This window comes from Populus nigra, chromosome 2, assembly GCF_951802175.1.
Source record: "Populus nigra chromosome 2, ddPopNigr1.1, whole genome shotgun sequence".
Taxonomy (NCBI): Eukaryota; Viridiplantae; Streptophyta; class Magnoliopsida; order Malpighiales; family Salicaceae; genus Populus; species Populus nigra.
The window spans coordinates 47,965,518-47,986,971 of NC_084853.1; the positions used below are offsets into that span (position 1 = coordinate 47,965,518).

General features: G+C 32.6%; 2 protein-coding genes and 1 non-coding gene across 3 annotated transcripts; 1 reads left to right on the forward strand and 2 right to left on the reverse strand.

The window, feature by feature from the left end:
• Positions 1-1,895: 1,895 nt before the first annotated feature.
• TRNAT-AGU (transfer RNA threonine (anticodon AGU)) lies at positions 1,896-1,969 on the reverse strand. The gene has a single exon. It is a non-coding gene; the product is annotated as a tRNA-Thr (tRNA).
• Positions 1,970-5,783: 3,814 nt separating this feature from the next.
• Positions 5,784-6,824, reverse strand: LOC133682007 (zinc finger protein ZAT10-like). Its single transcript, XM_062105232.1, has one exon. The coding sequence runs from the start codon at positions 6,697-6,699 to the stop codon at positions 5,953-5,955; it is 747 nt and encodes a 248-aa protein (XP_061961216.1). The 5' UTR covers positions 6,700-6,824; the 3' UTR covers positions 5,784-5,952.
• Positions 6,825-16,944: 10,120 nt separating this feature from the next.
• On the forward strand, positions 16,945-20,891 carry LOC133683099 (adenine phosphoribosyltransferase 1-like). Its single transcript, XM_062106621.1, has 7 exons — positions 16,945-17,164; positions 17,439-17,555; positions 17,668-17,778; positions 18,781-18,873; positions 19,133-19,282; positions 19,699-19,757; positions 20,450-20,891. Exons 1-7 carry the CDS (start codon positions 16,981-16,983, stop codon positions 20,501-20,503), a joined length of 768 nt encoding a protein of 255 aa, XP_061962605.1. The 5' UTR covers positions 16,945-16,980; the 3' UTR covers positions 20,504-20,891.
• Positions 20,892-21,454: the final 563 nt, after the last annotated feature.

Here is a 21,454-nt window from a genome sequence, read left to right on the forward strand (position 1 = left end):
TTTTGATTTGTGGCCTCGGTTAACAGCAACATGTATGAATTTATGGACTCTGTGTCTCTGGGAACAAGCCCAGATGAAAAGGGCCTTTTTTAGTTTTTGTTGGAAATGTAAATTGATTTGTTGGGTTTCCATTAAGGCCTCATTAGCTGTATGATCAGCCTTTGGAATCTTCTGCTTGTTTGTATTGATTGAGTCCCTCTTTTTATTATTATTATTATTATTATTATTATTATTATTATGTTGAGGTTCTTTTTATCATAATATCACTAGTTCATATGCTTAGGTGAATTTATGTAATTAAATAAATAAGAAAACAAAATTATACGCATAAAAAATAATTTATTTTTAATAACTAGGTTTTTTTAGTTATTTTTCATTGAATTTACTTTCTTTTAATCATCTAAATTCCATCTCAATTTAAATTCAGTACATATATTCTTTCATCGTGCATTGCCTACAAGGAAGGGATTTAAATTTAAATATTTTTTCATATGACCAAAAAAAAATCGCAACTTATATTCTTTTTTTTTATTTAATTGAAAGAATATATGTACTGAATTTCAGGTAAAAAACAAAAATCAAAGTTATGATCAATAAAGCTTTTCCATGCAAGTTGCAGCAGAAAGGGTGAAAGAAGAAGATTTTTTCCATTCAGCTAGTTGTAAAACAAAGACCAGTTTATAATTAGAGCCATGAATTGCCATGGAGTAAAATTCCAAGCCAGAAAAGTCAATGGTTGACTTAATCTTCCTCTCTTATGGGTGTGTGCTTATTTTACTTTTCTCTGCCTACCAGACTGGAACGCGTTCTCTTGATTCGTTCAGTACAGTCAATTGATGCATTTTTAATTGCTTCTCAGTCTTGTACTTTTACTGTTTAAAAAACCCCTCGAATTGACTCAGCCATGCGAATAACCATTTTTTTTTGGGACTCGGTTAAGGAAAATACCTAATTTTTTTTGTCATATTTATATTTTTAATTTTATTTTACATCCATTAAATATGTATATTTTTTTTTAATAAACCAACATATTTCTATCAATATTAATATAAAAGATGTTACTATTAATACTAATACAAGTATTAGAGATATTTGTTTTCTCTCATGCTATTAGAATAATATTATACTTTAAAATATCATCTTTATAAAAAAATTTATGAGTTATAAATAAACTATGAATTATTTAAACAAAAGATTTGAAATATTTATTTTTTATAGGATATTTATTTTTGAAGTATTTTTTCTATAATATTATTATATTTTTCTTAAAAAGTCATTGAATTAATCATTGAAGAATCCTTAAATTTACTAAATATCATCCTTTTGCATTTATTAATCACTAGCCATCAACAATCTCAAAAGAAGAATCAATCATGTTTTTAGAATCAAGAGATTATCCATTAATTTAAGACATAAACCTTGCTTCTAAATTATTTAGAATTTTTAGAATAACATTAAATTGAGATAGTTATTAAACTTAATTGGACACAGTTGTAAAATTTATAGTTGAACCGAACAAAATATTAATATGATAAAACTTGATTGATTTAATTAAAATTTAATGATTTTATTAATTTATTCAAACTTAATCAAGTTAACATAAGGAAAAAAGAACAAAACAATATTATTTTAATAAAAATAATTAATCCAATGGTTCATCAATTGATATAATAAACTAATAACATAAATATCTTTCCAGATCAGATTTTAAATAAAAATCTAGAAGGTGCCTAGTATTTACTTCTATGCATAATTTTTATTTTACATGTAAAATAAAAAAATTGACAATTCTGTTCACTAGAATTTTATTTGGACCCAGCGAAGGTGCGTACCTGCGTATACTTAGTTTGAGAACGTGACAAAAATGAGTTACCGCGTAAAAACTATCAAATTACTGCTCTCGTTGAGAGTCGAACTCAAGACCTCCCGCTTACTAAACGGGTGCTCTAACCAACTGAGCTACGAGAGCTGTTGATGGACTCAAAAAGTTACATTAATTATATAGTATGTAATGTAAGTCATCAAGTCATTTGCCACGCTTAAATCCCTCTTAATCCTCTTAACTCTGCCTGCCGACCAACTAACTATTAATTAGTTAATTTAATTTATTACAGGATGACTGGAGTGAACCACGATAGTACATAGCTCATGCATGCACTGGAATACCAAAGCTACAGATTCAACGAATAGAAACCACAGGAACTGCTATCAGAAGTGGGGCGTATGAAGCAAGTTGATAGAAACTGGGATTTAGAATGACAAAGTAATTAATTAACAAGTAGGTGGGAATACTTAAACCCCCTTTGAAGTATGCCTCCTTGGTGGTGTGAAATAACCCAGTATAGTTGACTTCTTCACATTAGAGGAGGTGATTATTTTTAGTTCGGTTCGGTTTTTATTAAGAAAAGTAATTAAACTGAATTTAAAAAAAAAACCGAAATATGTTCAAACCGATCGGTTTCGGTTTGGTTTGGTTTTTTAGGACAAAAACCGGTTCCAACCAGTTTGGCTTGGTTTTTTCCAGTTTGGCTCGGTTTTTCGGTTTGGCTCGGTTTTTTTTCAATTTGGCTTGGGTTTTTTCGGTTTGGGTTCGGTTCGGTTTTTTTTATTTCAAGCTTATAAAACTGAAACCGAACTGAACCGGTCAGTTTTTTCAAAATTTTAATCGGTTTAATCAGGTTTTTTTTCACTAATCGGTTTTTTCGGTTTTCTCGGTTTAATCGGTTTTTTTATTTTTTTGCTCACCCCTACTTTACATTGTTATCTTCCATTAAAAGTTCAATTAGTGTGTATTTCACATTGTAGAAACTTAAAAAGTTAAAAATTAAATTTAAAAAATATAAATTATAGTTTTTTTAATTAAAATTTCAAAATAATTATCAATAGATTCCATGCAAAACTGTGATGTGTGTGTTAATTAATCAAACATTTTCAAATCTATAAGTAATCCGCAAAACATTCCACGCAGCAACGTTAACTTTAATCTTTAGCCAAATAACTTGGATTCTCACTAAATTATTGATTACATGTTTGTATCTATTTCAGTCTCTTTGTTTTACATATTCAACCTATTATGATCTGAATTCCAGATCCATGATTAGCAGTGTGAAAACGATGCAGTGAGGGATACTCCATTTACACCAAGTCTTATAAATACATATCATTTATACAAAATACACACCAATTTGTAAACTTTTAAATGTTCCTTAAAACAAAACAAAAAAACAAATAACACTTCATAATACTTATTACAATATAAAATCCAAACTTTAAATATAAAAATGCAATAGTGGAGTATCTAAGACATTGAAAAATTACTAAACAAAAAGCCTTGCAAAAACAAGTAAGGCATACCAACAAAGGAAGTAGTGAGAACTTTCAACAAAGTCAACATGTTAATAGAAACTAAGAACTTGAATATAATATCAATAAGAAGGGGTGAATTCAACCAACTCGGTGAGAAAATAGCATTTAATATATATCTTTGATATTATAAAATGTAAGTTGTGGATATATTGATATAAATATACATACTAATAATATTAGCATATGGCACTGGAATACATGATAGATCATATAACAAATAACAAATGAAACCCTAAGGTTTTCATAACAGAGTATTGTGGGATGATCAGTTGCCACATGCCGATATCTATCTTACTAGCTAGGTATATAAATACAATATACACAAAAACTAACTACTCTCTGTTATTATGGAGTTTATGACAAGAATGATATTAATACACAACAGGTATTCATATAATTATCAAAACATCTGAATGTCATATCAAATAAAATTTAATTCAACAAAATACAAATATATTCAAAAAACTGATGAGTACTTGGAAATGAATCAGCATATATCGATATTCAATAATGTCATATGTCTCATCATATAATTAACATAATTTATTTATATCATATACATATTAAAGATTATCTCCTTCACACAGAAAACATAGCAAAAGACAAACAAATGCAAAACTGGAGACTACTTAGTATCACTAGTAGGAACATTAGCAGGACACATAATGAATACAAAAAAACACTAAAAAAACAACTCAAAACATGTAACATAAAATATTAGAATTCTAAACTTAAAGATTAATACATAATTATAAAGATGAACTCTTGAACATATCTCAAACTGAACGAACTTAAAAAAATATCAAACCCCACTGATCAGTATACCGATACCATTAGGCCAACCGGTTGATCAAGATTTTAGAATATTGATATTCTAGTCTCCTAAATTGCAGATCCCAAAAATAATCGACAAGTTCCTGAAAAACCTATAATTCTAGTTCTCATATCAATTTGTTTTAAGTCAAGTTAACACTCTAACATATCAATTAAACATCTTAAATCATTCAAACTCTAAAATCAAACTTAACCAACATATTCGAGCATAAAAAAAAATCAATATCTTACCTTAGAAACCTTGAACTCTAACTTTCACTTCTTTTTCTTTTTTCTTCTTCCTCATCTCTCCTCCTTTTCACTTCGTCCCCTCTTCCTCTCTTATTGTTCTATCTCAACGAATTATGTTCTTCTCTTTTCTTTTCTTTTAACCTTCTATTTATATTTATCAAAACATAGGAAAAAACTTAAAATACCACTCAATTATTTATACCCTTAACCGACGAGGCCAAAAAAAAATTCAAGGAGAAAAATTATGAACGGTTTCAATGGGTTGATAAAACTGGATTCAGAAGACTTAGTGAGCCCGACAACACTTGCTAGAAAAATATTCTGATGTTTAAGTTATTATACTATTTGTATATGTGATGGGAATTATGAGTATTCTCTAGATTTAAGTGGTATTCAAGCCTTGTTTAAATATTGTATTAGACTTGAGTTGAATCTTATGTTTTTTTAATAGAAATAAGCCCTCTCGATGTTTCTAAAAAAAAATTCTTTATATAAATTTTTTAAAAATAATTATCTTAAAAAATTTGAAGTTTTAATATATTTTATATAAATATCTCATAAATATCTAAGATATAAGATATTTAATATAAATATTATATAAATATCCTAAATATATATTATATAAAATTTTATGTAGGCTTAACTGGACTCGCATAAAAATTAATATTACCGTGTAATTTTTTCTTATATTATCACAACTAGAAGACCAATGTGTTTCAATTTTCAACAGTGCAAACCACCGCGTTTTGTCTTGTTTCTAGCTGCTTCATGAATTGCGCCAAGGACCGTATGTTTTTTAGATTGCAAGCTTGGCGTGGAAAATGTTTTATATTCCCATGAGACACGTAATAAGTGGACCTCAAAACCATGGTTGTTAAATTTGCTTTGCGTTGAAAAATTTATGATTTAAAATTTAATTTAAATAGATTTTCAATTGAATTAAAAAAATATTAATATGATAGAACTTTATTAATCCATTTAAATACAATCGATTAAATATTAAAGATTTTTTAAAAATGAAATAACTTGTTTTAATTAAGATATTCAACTGAAGATCTTTAAATTGACTAATGTAATATAGATTTTTTTTCGAGTTAATCATCAAAACCAAATCTAACAACTTTGCCGGACCCGACAACTACGCTGAATTTTCAAAGAACTCGCCACCACTACTTGCTCCGCTGGTCACGCGGCTGTGCAACTCATCATGAGGAGGTCAAGCTATGCGCACACATCAAAGCTGGTGCGAGCACGCTAGGGCAGTTAATGCCAAAAGGTATGAAATAAATACAAACAACCCAACACGTTGCAACTTGAAAAGAAAATTAGATTAAACCAACAGATCCAACAAGTTAAGTTAAGATAAGAAGATAATTATTAATTGAATTTCAAGTATTACAGCTGAAATATCCAACTTCTATGCACAAAAAAATTAATTAAATAAATAAAAAAGTCAAAACAATGGAATAAATCTCTAAATTGATGTCACCTAACACAGCCTAACAGAGGTTCTAATTTTTTCTACTGAGCTTGGGAGACTTCAAATCTGGGTGGCATCGAAATACGAAGCTTTTTCGCTGCCGGTAGAGGGCTCATAACTTCATCTTCACCAGATACAGAGAAACATGAAGAGAACTCTGGCAAGGCAGGAATATTGAGGTCAAATTCGTTGTGGCTATGACTGCGACTGTTGGTAGATCCAGCACTTTCCGAAGTTGAAGTGACACCACTCTTTTCGCCGCCTCCTATGATGCCTTCATAGTGACACCTCTTGTGACCACCCAAGGCCTGTCCAGTGGGAAAAGTCTTGTGGCAGATGGAGCACTCGTGAGTCTTACCGCTTCCGTTAGATACGGTTTTTGTTGCTGCTATGGCAGAAGTAGTTGTACTGGAAGTAGTTTGGTCTTCGCCGCCTCCAGCGAGTTTTCTGTGACTTGCCTTGTGACCGCCTAGGGCTTGGTACGAAGGAAACTCCTTGTTGCATACAGAACACTTGTAACTATTTTTTAGCTCTGAAGATGTGAATACTGTTGATGGGGTGAGGGACTTCTGGTGGCCTGAAGTGGAGAATTGGAGATTGGTGGAACCTCGAGCCAGCATGACAAGACAGAGAGCGAGATATTCTTCTTCAGTAGGCTGGTGGTCGAGACGTGGACGCTTAGAGCGCTTGCGCTTTACCCATGGCTCTCCAGCGCAGGGGAGGCTTAAATCCTCAAATTGAAACGATGGGGGAGCTGTAGTTGGAGAGTTTAAAGCTTCTAGTGCCATCTGATTCGTTTTCTTAATATAGAAAGCAGAAGAAGAGCGATGAATTGCTGATTACTCTAGAGAGAGAGAGAAGAGAGAGAGAGAGCTTGTTTTTGTGATAGAAGAAGAGTGAATTTTATGAGTTCGAGTGAGGGGATGATGTGGGTTATATACAAGGGGCAAGTACTCGAGATGGAAGTTGCGTGACAAGTGGTTGGAAAGTAAGAGGTGTGAGCTAACAAAAAAAGGAGATTCGAAGGGTTAGTAGGAATCCAAAACAAAAATCCAGTGGAGCACGTTTAGTAATAGGAAAGGCCAAGGAGGCGTCTTCTTGGTGGGCAATTTTGAGTCTCTTGGTGGCCAAGAGTGACTTGCTGACCTGACCAAATTCGGTCAAAGTAAGAGAATAGTCCAAGGACACGCCAGGAGTGAGTTAACGTTGTGAACCGATGATGTGAGTTTTGGTGGGGGCTCAGCCTTAGGGAGGGAGTAGCGGAGGGAAGACTGGGACTGCTTCCAAGTCAAATACGAAGAACCTTTACATTTCCAAGCAAAGGTGATCTTATATCAATTTGCCTCTTTATAGTAGACGGCAGCCGACGTCCGTGCATGCACACTTGAGAATTCATAGGCATCAAGCAACCAACTAGAGTAAACAGTCAATTGGTAGTAATTAGGAGGCGAATTGAAGGGAGAATTTTCTAAGTTTGGTGGACATGTACATGTGTTAACCAAGTGATGGAGGTGTAGTGGGGAAGCTTAAACTTTCATTTTAACCCAAAAAAATAAAAATCAAAGGTGTCAAATATATGCAAGTGGGTGGTATCTTCCAACAACTTATAATAATTGACTAGCTATGTAGTTCTTGCTCAACCGCAGGCTTCTTAAAAATATTTTTCGTATAAAAAAATAATATTCTTTCTATGCTAAATAAATTATATTAATTTTAATGAAATGATTAAAAAAACAATAGTAAAAGGAAAAAAAAAGCCAACAACAAAAATGTGAGAATAATCTTCAAAAAAAGAAATGATGCAGCTAAATTCTAAGCAAGCTAAGCATGAAGGGAAGTGATTATAAGGGGGAAAAGACGGAAAAAATCAAAACAAAATAGGCTAGGTATGCTCTTAGTCCTCTATGCTTGACCCATTTAAAAAGAGATTTGTTCAACGAGCTATTCTTCTCTTGGAACAAGATTAAAAAAAAACTTTAATGTAAAAAGAAGTGAAAAAAAAAGCTCAAGTAAATACATATTAACGCACAAAACCTGCAACCTTAGATATGAGACCTTGATAACCCCTATATATATAAAAAAACTAAAAACAATAATCAAGTTAAATTCTCAAACAATATAATAATGGATGATTAAACAAACAAAAAAATAATTTAAAAAAATACATAAAAAAGTTTAGAATCAACTCATGCTGATTTTTAAAACGCGTCACCCAGTTTATAAGGCTAGGATTAGCCCATAGAGGGCAAGCATGAAAAAATAATGAAGTCAAATCCCCACTATAAAAAATGTAAAGGGATAAAATTAAAAATAAAATAAAAGCAAAAAAACAAATAGAAATAAAAGGAATGGGGTTACAAATTATAACACAAATTAAATGAAATAAAATGTTGAGGGATTAAATTGTAAAAGAAATAATAAAAAAGTATTGAGGATAAAATAAAAGGAAACCAAAACAATGAAGATCAAAATAAAAAAAAAATTGAATCAAATATAAGGGATGCAATTGAGAAAAAAAATTATTCAAAACAAAACAAAACAATTGACAATTAAGAGAATAAGGACTAAATTAGGAGATAAGATAGACTCAGAGGATCAAATTGAAAAAAATAATAAGAAAAATATTGAGGATAAAATAAAAACAAATAAAAACAATGAGGATCAAATTCTAAAAAAATTTAATTGAGTCAAATATGAGTGATGCAATTGAAAAAAATAATTCAAAATACAATAAAACAATTAGCAATAAAGAGAATAGGGACCAAAGTGGAAGATAAAATAGATTCAACGAATAAAATTAAAGTTTGGCAAAAAAAAAAGAGAAAAAACATAGGAAGACAAGAAAAAAGTCCAATCGAAGGTCAATATAGCTCCACTGACAACATGTGCTAGACCACCATGAAGAGGATGATTAGACCTTTCTAAAGCTGTCATGGAAGGTGGGGTGCGATCACCATAATATGCCTCACACACTGATCAAATGGTACAGATGGAGATGATGCACCTTCACGTTGATCCAATGCGCTTGACAACTTTTAATTTTCATAGTATTAGATTTGTGTTAAAAGAAAAGAGAAAACCCTAACTCACTACAAATATAACAAAAAACCTATATGAAAATATAAAAATACCCTTAAAACAAAGCTAAAAAAATCTGGTGCAAGGGGCAATCAAGTATTTTTATTATGCATTAGAAAAAGAAAACGTCCAGAAAGCCCTTAGAATGGTTATATTAAAACTTTGTTTTTAAAGATAATTCAGTTATTGCACTGTATCAAAAAAGAAACACATCAAAATATCCCCAATAAATCTTATAAAAACTATTTTGTCACATGAAAAATACTATTCTACTCTCAAGCAAAACTTTAGAAATAAAAGAGTGAAAGGTAAAATAGTAATTTCATTATAGCAATCCATAATAAAATATATCTATTACTATTGTGAAAAAACTCACACCCTATATATTTTTGTTAAATACGCTATACTTCCACTGAATTGTTCTTGGGAATTGTATTATAGACATTTTACATTTATAATTATAAAACATGATCGATCTAGGAATTGAATTGGTTTAAGATATGGCTTATGGGTTACCTAGTTATTTTTGTTAACAATTGCTTAGTTTTAGGTTTTTTTTTTAAAATTCTTTAATTTTAATCTAGTTAGGTTTGGTTAAGTTAGCTAGATCATAAATTAATCACCTCAGTTACTCGAGTTTAATTAGATAATATTAAAAAAGATTTAAAATGAAACTCATTTTATTTTAGACTTTGGATCATTGTTGTTAAAATCACAAGTTGATTCGTAAAATCGTATGATTTTACAAGTCAATATGTATTAAACATGCAAAATCAGACTAAAAACTTGAAAACTAGTAAAATTAGACTTGACTCATGCAAACTAGATAAAAATGGTAAAATTGATAAACTCGATCTGATTTTATAATTTTACTAAATTTATGATATGAACCAAGTCAGGTCCGAATTTAAAATTAAAATGGTAGCTGATCAGTTTTGCAAGATCAAACATATCTATCAAACTATACATTGGATCGAGCTGTGATTTTACAAATAAATACTAGACACATACAACTATATTGTGGTAACGTTTCAGGTCAAATGAAGTTCAAGAACATATTATTTTAGAGGGTTTAAGTTATTAGATGAATCTTGTCAAACTAGACCTTCGTGTATTGTTTGGGACATATCTAGAGCTACAAGTGAAATTTTGCTGCAATTTAAGTTGGTTTGGAAACTATACATCTCAAGATTTTCAACCATATATGGTAGTCCTAATAATTCATACAGATGGGAGAGAACAATGTATTTGAAATTAGAACTGAAATCTATCAAGAATGTGTGAAAATTAGATATTCAGGTTACATGAATGAATTTTAGCATGAAAACTTTGGTTTTATTATTCTATTTTATTTATCTAATTACTTAATGTTGAGTAATTATTTTTAATATGGATTTATTCTAGCACATTAAACATTGTCTAGAGTTTATTTCATTATTTAACTTATGTTAATTAATTATTAGTTTAGACTCATTAGCTTGCTGTCCATAGGATTCCATTAGAACTTGTTGTGATGGGAACAACAAGTTGTCACCACATTCTTATGTACTTCTTGTTATTCAATGATTCCTCTCTTGTATTAGAAAGTTTTGTTTTAAGACATATATTATTATTTTATTAATTCACACTATCTATTTATTTCATTTTATCTAGATCACTTATTGATTATAATATTGTTGATTTTTTTTATTAAATTTTAATGTAATTTAATTTTTTTTTTGAAATTGTTTATATATAATTAATTAAAAATTTTATTTATAATTTTATGATTTTACAATTTAATTTTATATTTTATTTTTCATCTCGACGTTAAAAAAACATTATTATCAATCTTGCGTTGGATAATATGGTTGCCGACCGGACAGGCTTACTAACTAAGGGATCAAATCATACAAAGCTATGTCTATCGGTACAAATGTCAAAGAAATATTAATTAAGCTAGTCATCTTGTTATACACTTCACATTCACACACAAGATATACACTCCACCATCTGTCCAAGAATCATTTTTGACACGTATTAGTACCTCGAAATTTGGGGTTTTTTTTTAATATAGTACGAGAAAAGGCATGGGAAGTAGATTCGCGAAGCATCCAGATAACTCCACGCGCCACCGACCTAAAGCTTTTGGGCCCTTATAGCCACATCTTCCCTAAATAATTTCCGTCCAATGAAAGCCCAATACAGATGGTCCACGTAATTAGACCAGGGCAGAGCAAAGCTGACGGCATTTTTGATCGATTTGTCTGGTTAAATCCGGATTGAATTGAAATAAGTGTAGTGTTGTTTTCATGTTTTTTTTAAGTATTTTTTATTTAGAAATATATTTAAAAAATATTTTTTAAAATTATTTATAATAACAATACATCAAAAAAATAAAAAATTATAAAAAATAATTCTAAGTTAAAAAATCCAAAATTTATTTGTTTTTGTCTAAAAATATTTTAGGTTTGGTTTAGTGAGTGTTGAGATTTGGCCCGAGTATTATTTTTTTTAACCAATGTAAATATTTATCTGGTTAAATAATATTTTTTTATTGATTTTATTAAGCTGACCAGACCTATCAAGGTGTTGAGTCAGATTACAAGGTATTAGATTTTAATAGCTAATTAAAAAATTGTTCTTTTTTTTAAATTTTGTTAAAATAATTCCCATTTTCCTGTGATGCTGCACTTGTGTAAAACCTCCATTTACAAATTGACAATAAAAAAAATGATTTCTGCTTTCATTGGCTTGTTTGCAGAGGACACAAATAGCTGTTATCCTTCCTCTTCTTGCATGTCTATCTTTGAAAGACAACCTGTTCAGGACTATAAGCCAAGCTATAAAACTATGCTGTGGAATATAGAGGGAGCTCCATATCATTTTGAACCAATCCACCCTACACCCTTTAGCTCTTAAATCTTCCCAAGAACTTTTAACAGTGAACTTGCTGTTGAAGGTTAATTTTCAAGTCTCCGAATCATCCCCAGTTCCATTAGGACAGAGTATCCCACAAATTTGTTTTTAAGAACAGATGGGACTTTAGCATCGGAAGGGATACCTGTTTCGTGTATAATGATCCTTCTACTGTGTTTCTCCATGAGTGGACCTTTTGGATGCCAAGAATCCCACCATAGATATGTTGTTTTTCCATTTCTGATTGTATGGGAGATCCATTCCCAGATTAGAGGTGGAAATTTCAGAATTTTCCTCCAAGACCAGTTGCAATCACAAGGCACTCTTACTTCTCAAATTCTTTTATCTTTAAGCAGGTCGGCATAAGACCGGCCAACCTATAGTGAGCCTGATTTTAGTAATAGGTTCCATATAGATCTCATAATGCATGCAATGTTCCATTCTTCTGTTTCCATCAACCCCGGACCTCCTTCCTGATTAGGAAAAGGTAGTTTATCCCAAGCTACCTCAGCACCATGAGCAGATTCGTATTTCCCACGCCATATGAGCTGCAGTTTCGTTCAATTATCTTCATTACTTTGCTGGTAAAAGATAGAACAACGAAGTTTTTCTAAGCTGAAGATCACTGAGGAGATTAGTTGGAGTCTGCCAGCAAAGGTTAGGCATCTTAAGGCCCAACTCTGCGTTCTTCGCTATATTTTATCTATAAGAGGCTTGCAGTCGGATAAAGATTAACTTTCCAGTGATTTATGGCACACCATGATACTTTACAAGCAATTATCCAAATTTGAATCCTGTTGACAATTGCAAGTTCTGAATTAGTGTGCTTGACACACCGGAGCAGTATAATTCACGTTTCGTAGGATTGAGCTTCATCCCAGAAGTAATATAGAATTGATTAAGAAGAGATGCGACTCCTTGCATAGCTGCCAGATCTCCTATAACAAAGATCAATTGATCATCTGGAAAACAAAGATGAGGGAGATGAGTCTGTTTGCATTTAGAGTGGAATGTTATGGGGTAAAGGTCAGTAGCTTTATTGAGCATGCATGAAAAGACTTCCATAGCAATGACAAACAGGTAAGGTGATAAAGGATCACCTTGCCTTAACCCCCTCTTTGCTTGAAAATAGCCAACAAGATCGCCATTCATGCTAACAGAGAAGCTGGCAGTAGTGACACAAGTCTTGAACCGGTTGATAAATTTTTCAAGGAAGCCCATTACTCCTAAAGCATTCCCAAGAAATTCCTAACCGAGTCAGAAGCCTTCATAAGGTCTATCTTCACAGCAATCCTAGGAGAGAGGTTTACTCTTTGATAATCCTTTACCAATTCTTGTGCAAGAAGTAGGTTGTCTGCGAGTCTTCTTCAGGGGATAAAGGCACACTGATTCTGACTTAAAAGAGATGGCACGCATACCTTTAACCAGTCGGCTAAGATTGATGACATGCACATGTAAAGTGTTGAGCAACGAGAGATCGGTCTGAAGGATATTATTTTTTTAAGCATTTGGTATTTTTGGTATCAAGGAGATTGCAGTGGCATTTACTTCTCTCAGTAGTTTACCGTTAACAAGGAATTATTATGATATAGCTGAAGTAATATCCTCTCCCACAATCTGCCAAGTAGATTGTAAGAAAGTTGCAGTGAAGCTATCTGGGCCAGGAGATTTTTGCCCATTAAGTGAGAATACTATTTTCTTCATCTCTTCTCGGGAAAGTGGGGTAATGAGATAAGATTCTTGAAAAGCTTACGCTCAAAGAGTTTACTGAAATATTGAAATGATTCTCCATAAACTTCTCTGTTTTCAGATCCAGAGAGATTCTTGAAAAAAGAGCAGATTCATTTTGGATTTTGTCAGGCTTCGTGAGTTTGTCTCCATTATTAAATAAACTGCAGTTCCTTGCGTGCTTCGATTTAGTGACTCTGTGGAAATAGAGATCGCCTACATTCAGCCATGTGAGTCTTGATTTCTGTTCGAAAAATGCTTCCTCCACAGCCTCCTTTTCCTTCTGAATCAATATAGATGTATTGTAGGATTAGATAATATGTCAGCTTGAATATCATCAAGGAGAGCTCTCGCATCCAATACCCTCTTGGTAAATCGCATGGAAAGTGTTGTTTAACTCTCCGAGACGGCTTTAGAAGTCTCAGCTTTCTGCAGACTTTGAACAGGGTATTCCCTCTGTGCGCTCCAGATATCATCAACAACATGTAGAAATTTAGGATGAGATGCCCTGAAGTTGTAGAATTTGAAAGGCTTGGGTAGAGATGGAATTTTGGAGGAGACTGGGGCAATGATCAGATTCCCCTGGATGTAGAAATTCCACAGAGCTATGTTGGAAATGTGAGAACCAACCATTGGTTACCAGAACTCTGTCTAGCCTTTTAAAGATAGGGTTTGCTTGCTGCTTGTTACACCATCTGTGGACAGGTCCAGTAAAAGGATAGTCGTATAATTCACATGCATCCAGACAACTATTGAAAGCATTAACAGCACACAGATTCTTTTCAGAGTTTCCAGTAGATTTAGTAAAAGATAGGGTTTTCTGATGATGTTAAAGTCACCAGCAACGTACCAAGGCAGGTCATTCAATATATGAACCGTGTATGAAAGTAGCATGACGCAGGTAGGAACCATGTTGCAGCTGCTTGTCTGGTTTTCCTTGGCGAGGTTTTCAGAGTCGGAGCTTTAATGCTGGCCTCATCGTCAAGAACCTTGGCCGCCACAGCGGTAGCTAGTTGACTAATTTCCATGTTGATATCCCCAGTATCATTGGCTTGCTCATTTAAGTCAGGTTCGTCAACAGAGTTTTATAAACACAGCTTTTAGAAGTAGTTAAGAAACTGTATATTTTTAAATATATATGTAATAGTTGAAAGTGTTTTTTTATTTCGTAAATACATTAAAATATATATATTTTTTAAATTTATTTTCTATATCAGCACATCAAAATAATATAAAACTATTAAAAAATTGATTTAAAATAAAAAAATAATTTTTTTAAAATTTTAAAATAAAAAAACTAATATATTTGTAAAATAAAAAAGAACGTGTCATCTAAAAAGACAACTATTATTGTTATAATAGATATTGTAGTCGCATCTCAAGTACCAATCAAATTACTTTTTCTATAAAAACAATACAGTTTTTAATGAAAGTATAAACACTCAGAAAAAATAAATACAGACATTTAATTCAAAAATAAATAAAAGTATATACACTTAATTAGAAACAAATTAAAAAGCTCATTGATATGCTATGTTTTAATTAAATGACTATATCATATAAAATAGACAGAACTTAACACGATCATTTATTATTAAAAACAATTGGCATACTTGAATAGTAAAAATGAAAATAAAGATACTCAGATCTTTTTTTTAAAAAAATCTCATGCTATTAAGCTCCAATTGGTGTCATCAACGAATAAGAATTTAGTGAATTACAAGTTGGAAAGATTTACCTTTTATTTTTTTAAAAAAAATATATCAAAATAATATTGTTTTAACTAATTTTTTTAAAAAATTCAATGAATTGAGGTCTGATTTTTTACTAGATTAGGCTCGGAACATTTATCAAGTTGAGTTTCTGATTATGTAATATATGTTTTTTTTTTTTCAACCTAAACTGTGGAAAGACTCAAAACCCCAAGTTAATTGAATTCTAAACCAACCAGCTAAGCCGCCGCCGGTTCAAGTTTTATAATTATAATACAAGTTGAGCCGGTACAGATTTTATAAAAAGAGTAAGAGTTGAGCATCGGTCGACAAAAGCAAGTTGTAAATTTCTTTCGTTTTCACTCGCTAATTTCTTTTCATTTTCTCCATGCATAAAGTCAAGACTTTTTGGCAGGAAACTTGCCCGAAGAGCCGGGGGGGGTGGGCGCTGCGCAAGGCAAAAGAGGCGTATTGAGATATCTATGAAAGATATTCACCTGCCTAAAGTTGCACGAAGATTCTTACTGTCTTCTTCTGGCCTTGAGGGGTTGGGTTAAGGTTCAATGAATCCATAATTTCTCGCCGGCGATTCTCATGGTGTCATGATGTACCATCATCCACTAGGAACTATTATTATTTCAATCTTCTTTTGGATCGATTAGCACTCGGAATAAGCCAAGCACTCATCATTATTTTATTGACATTCCGGTGGCTAAACAGGTTAAAGTGAGGTTGACAGACAGAAATCAATTATTTAAAAACTGACGTGGGGGTGTCACAATAATACTACTACTAGACTAGCAATCAGCATGATCCATGCTTTGTTCTTTTGGTGCGGGACATTCCCTTCTCTGTTTTTGATTTGTTTGTTTTTTTTATTCAACCCTCTTTTTTAATGGTATTTTTGTCTGATAAATTAATAATTTTATGTGTTTTTTTCAAATTTTAATATGCTAATATTAAAAATAAAAAAATTATAATTTGATCTGAATTCCAATTTCCCAGTTCATAAAACAGTTTACGAGAGTTTTTGTAATTATTAAAAAAATATTTTAATTAAATTTTTTTTAATAAAAAGCACGACGTTCCAAAATACAACATTAAAATGATAGTTATTGAACATGTTCCTGTCTGACATGCTGATCATGTGGGGGCACGAAGTCAGAATTGTTTTTTTTTTTAATTCGTCTGGACTTTAGCTCGATTAAATTTATGGCTTAGCATGTAATTTGATTAATCCAATTAAATTCATGTAAGGCTGGATTGTTAACTTCAATAATTTTATTTTTGATTTGTCTAAAATAATCATGTTTTATTTTAAAAAAACATTTCAAATGATATTATTTTATTAAAAAAACCACTCAACCGATTTATTTTGAATTTAATTAATAATTTGAGATTTTAGCGTCAAATCCCGGATCGAATCTTATTTCGAAGAGGTACATCCAACGTGATAAATACTGTCTGGACCAAATTACCCTCGTTCAAAGCAATATTTACTTAATAATTTGAGATTTTAGCGAGGTAACATCCCGGATCGGAGATACATCCAACATGACAAATACTGTCTGGACCAAATTACCCTCGTTCAAAGCGAAACCCATATATTTAGCAACACGCTCTACGGCAGCATTTTTGTGAGTCAAGAAAATCATGCAAAGAAGTCTTCTGCTCCGTTGTTCAAATTCCATCTTTCGTCCTCCACCAAACTCTCATCGACTTCGACCACCGTCTCTGAAACGTCAGTCGGCTCCGATTGCAGCCTCCTCCGGTGCCCAATTACCTTTAACTTTCTCCCAGAATTACAGAACTGCCCCCAATCGCCTTCACTGCTCTGGTAATTTCTTTTCTTTTAACAAGGGCTGCCCTAGTAATTTCAAAGTCCAACATGCTTTCCAAAAATAGTAATTAATGTCTGTAAAGTATTATATATATATATATATATAAAATTAAAGGATTAATTTTTATTGGTGTAAAAAAGCCACAAGGCTAGATATTTAAAGCAGAGGACAATTTGGTAAAGAAAAAAGAATGCAAGAAAGACCTACTAGCAAACAGCTTATTTCTCTTTGAAACTAGCCAAAAAATCTGAGTTAGTTCTTGTTGAGTAGTGAGCGAGTCACAGTGGAAGCAAGATAGAGAAATGGCCACTGCAGATGAGCAGCAAGATCCTCGTATAGCCAGAATCTCCTCTGCTATAAGGGTCATCCCTGACTTCCCTAAACCAGGTAACTATAAAGTATGCCTTTACTGCTACTCTTTCCTTTGTTTATTTGTGTTTTATCCATTGTTGATCGATTTGTGTTTGGTCTTTATTGTTTTTTTCCCGGGGGGCGACAGGGATTATGTTTCAGGATATAACAACGTTGCTTCTTGATACAAAAGCGTTTAAGGATACTATAGATTTGTTTGTTGAGAGGTACAGAGATAAAAACATCTCTGTCGTTGCAGGTACTTATTTTTTACAACTGATTACTATCAACTGCTGATCTAGTTTTGCCCATGATCATGGTTGAGCTCCACTGTGAGTTTATTATGTTTACTTGAATTCGAAAGGTCCCTTTTTTACAGTCATCTTTTCTTTTTCTTTTTTTAAATCTGCCACAAGTTGGATAAGGGCTTGCGAAATATTCAAGGCATCCAAATGTGAGTGATAAAGGGATTCTTGAAGAATAGTGAAGTGTACTTTAGCATACATAGTTGTAGAAGGGATTAAACTATTTGATCAAATAAATTTACTCTAGTGAATTGGTATTGCTTATTATTAACAGTAATTTTGAGGAATGCTGACAAAACAAGGCTCGAGAAAAAAGGGAAAAGTGTTAAAACTAAAACCCTTGGGCAATGCTTTTAGATTTCCATGATCGATGCTAGGCTTATACAAGTGTGCCAGCGATTTAGCTGTTACCCATCTGCTAATAGATGGTTTTCAATAGGCATATTTCCCTTGAATAAAGATCACAAGTCCTTTAAATTTTGCAAGGACTTGCTTTCTACGGGAAAGGGGATACTGATGTTGGTGAGACTTTACCGATAGTTACAATGTTTTCCAGTATATCATTTCACTGGGGATATCAATATGTGTTTCTCTAGGAACAGAGTGGTAGCTTGTTCCTGACATGTAGATATGAAAGCCATGCTGCAAATACTTTTCAAATGTGGTATACCTTTGGTTAATGCTCTAAAAGCAATAAAACCTGGCGAGGGAACTTGGCTCCTCTGAGAAAACTGGTGTTATTTTAGATCATGCATATCTGGAGTGCTCAGCAGTAAACTTGGACACGTGTTTATGCAGTATCAAAGAAATTAGCCACTAATAACTATGAAATTTTTCATGATTGTTAAGAAAACTCATTTTTTTAGTTGATTCATCATACTAATTACTGGTTTTTCTTTTATTCTTGGTAAAGTGGTCGCGATATTTATGTATTCTTACCATCATGCATATTGCAGGTGTTGAAGCTAGGGGTTTTATATTTGGCCCTCCCATTGCACTGGCAATCGGAGCAAAATTTGTACCCATGAGGAAACCCAATAAGTTGCCTGGTAAATTTGTTTTGCATTGAATTTTTCCACTTCCTTACAAACTGCATGCTTTTATGGTTTTCTAGATCCTGAACATATCCTTGATTGATTAGTGCAGAAGCATTATTGATGATTATTTTTAGTTTATATTCCAACTGTGAGAATTGAATTCCTAGATCACTTACAATCATTACCTAATATCTGGTGCGATGGAATCAGTCTCAATTAGTCGACACAAGTTGAAGTTCTCTGAATGGTTTGTGTTTCATGGTTTTATCAGGGGAGGTTATTTCGGAAGAGTACTCTTTGGAATATGGAACAGACAAAATGGAGATGCATGTGGGTGCAGTAGAAGCAGGAGAACATGCATTGGTAATTGATGATCTCATTGCAACTGGTGGGACCTTATGTGCTGCAGTGAAACTACTTGGTAGTGTTTCATAACTTAAAATAACTTTTGGATGAATTGCCAATGTTGCATGTTAGTTGGTTCACCATCGTAGTCTCCCCACCCTTCATTCTTTGTTGGGGATGGGGATGAATATCACAAAGCATAACTTGGGTGATTGGATACTTTGCATCAAGGGTTCGGCTCACTTGGTAAAGTAGGCTGTAGGTGTTTTCCTTTATATTGAGAAACATGGGTGTTCCTACATGGAGATCATTGGAATTTTTTTCTTAAATTTAATAATACATGTCGGTAATTTTGGTTTGGTCTACCCACATGGGTATAGTTTGTCTTGCATGCATAGTCTGTTGCTGGTTATGAAATATTCTTTTGCTCACTCATCATTTACTTGATGTCACATTGATGCATTTTCAAATAATTTTACTTCTTTATTGCAGAGCGTGTTGGGGTACATGTTGTCGAGTGTGCCTGTGTTATTGAATTGTTAGGGCTGAAGGTATGTTTAATCACACTGCATTTTCATCCATAGTATGAACTATTCCCATTGAGTTTGATATGCGTTGATTTTTTCTCTGATTCAGTTTTGTTTCCAATAAGACACTGGTATTTTCCACCCTGAGCAATTTGACAGCTAATGATCCTCTACTTGTACATGTAATTTGAACCATTTCAATATTTTTCAAAGTGCAATCTACCCTTGCCCAGAAAAATAATGCTAAGGGAAAAGAGCATGCATATTGAACCTGGACTTTAGTGGTCATGTATTCGACTATGCACCCTTTCCTTCCTTTTCTCCTAGAGGCTTTTATTTTCTTGCAATTTGGTATGGTTTTCGTTACCTCATCATAGAAGGAAAATTTTTGAAGAATAAGTTTTGTAATCTTAAGTCCAATGATTTTATTATGCTGGCCAATTCTTATATCACTATTAGAAAATAAGTTCTGGTCAATGCTACTAGAAGTCAACTTGCTTGAAGCTTTTGATGCAAGTAGAATTGAAGCTACTTCAGAAGCAACTTGTATTCACTTAATTTGAATTTACAGCCATAAAACCTGAGGTTTCAGTTGTTGAGTTCTGTATAGACTCCACAGCCTCATTGCCTGTCTCTTACTTTTTGTCATTAGGTAAACGCAAGGATGCATTCTTGTTCATTAATGCACTACTGGTGTGCTTTTTCTCTGTTTTCAGGGACGGGAACGCCTAGGAGACAGACCGTTATTTGTCCTTGTAAACTCAACTTAGTCTCGCTGTTTTTATGGTAGAAAAGCTCCTTTTCGACCCTATATTTGTTCCTGATTGCTGGAGCTCTGCTCAAATCCATGTAAGACTGGTTAAATAACGAACTTGATGGTTGAAGTGTTGGAAACGGTAGACCAACTAGCTTCCTCCCAGTGTTTATTTTGGACTGATTTAAGCAGTAATAAGTTAGTGGCTGTTTGACATGCTGGCCGTGTGGATTTTAGTAAGGTAATGTCCATTCTTGATGTCTGATGTTTGAGGATGTTAAAAAAAAATGTTAAGATGTGAAGTAACCTTCTTTTTTGCCTGCGTGCTTGAATGCCTTGTCATACAAGTGTGGATGCAAGAGACTCTGTATTGATTCTTCTAATACATTTGAGTTTTGAATTCATGACTTCTGTGTTTTTATTTGTGGTGTGGTCTGTGTTTTGCTTTTTAATTACAGATTTAAAAGTTTTTGGTTAATTAACACTTATTAGAATTTTGTATAGATTTCGTATAAAACTCTCTTTGAATCTGGTTTTTTGAAAAAACTATAATTTATAATTTGTTTTAAATCTATTTTTTTAAATAATAATCGTAAAAGCTATCTAATGCTAAACAAACTAAATGCTTGCCTTGTCCTGACTTCACTGCATGCATGGTCATCATTGCAAGGTAGGGGAAAGGAATTAAGTGGCTGCAGAATACGACTGCAAGATGCTATGTTCTCTTCATTACTTGAGTGTTTTTTTATTTTTGCTCTCCAAAAAGCGAAACCATAAATTTAGTGGTTTGGTCTTCGTTTTGTTTTAGTGCAGCCAGATAACAATGATGATTTTAAAGATGGATGACCCAATGTATTCGGAATCCAACCCGGTGACTTGCAAAACCTAGGAGTTTGGTCGGGGCTAGGTTTTTTTATTAACCAATTTTTTTGCTAATAATTGGTTAATAACTTGTATACTTCATCCT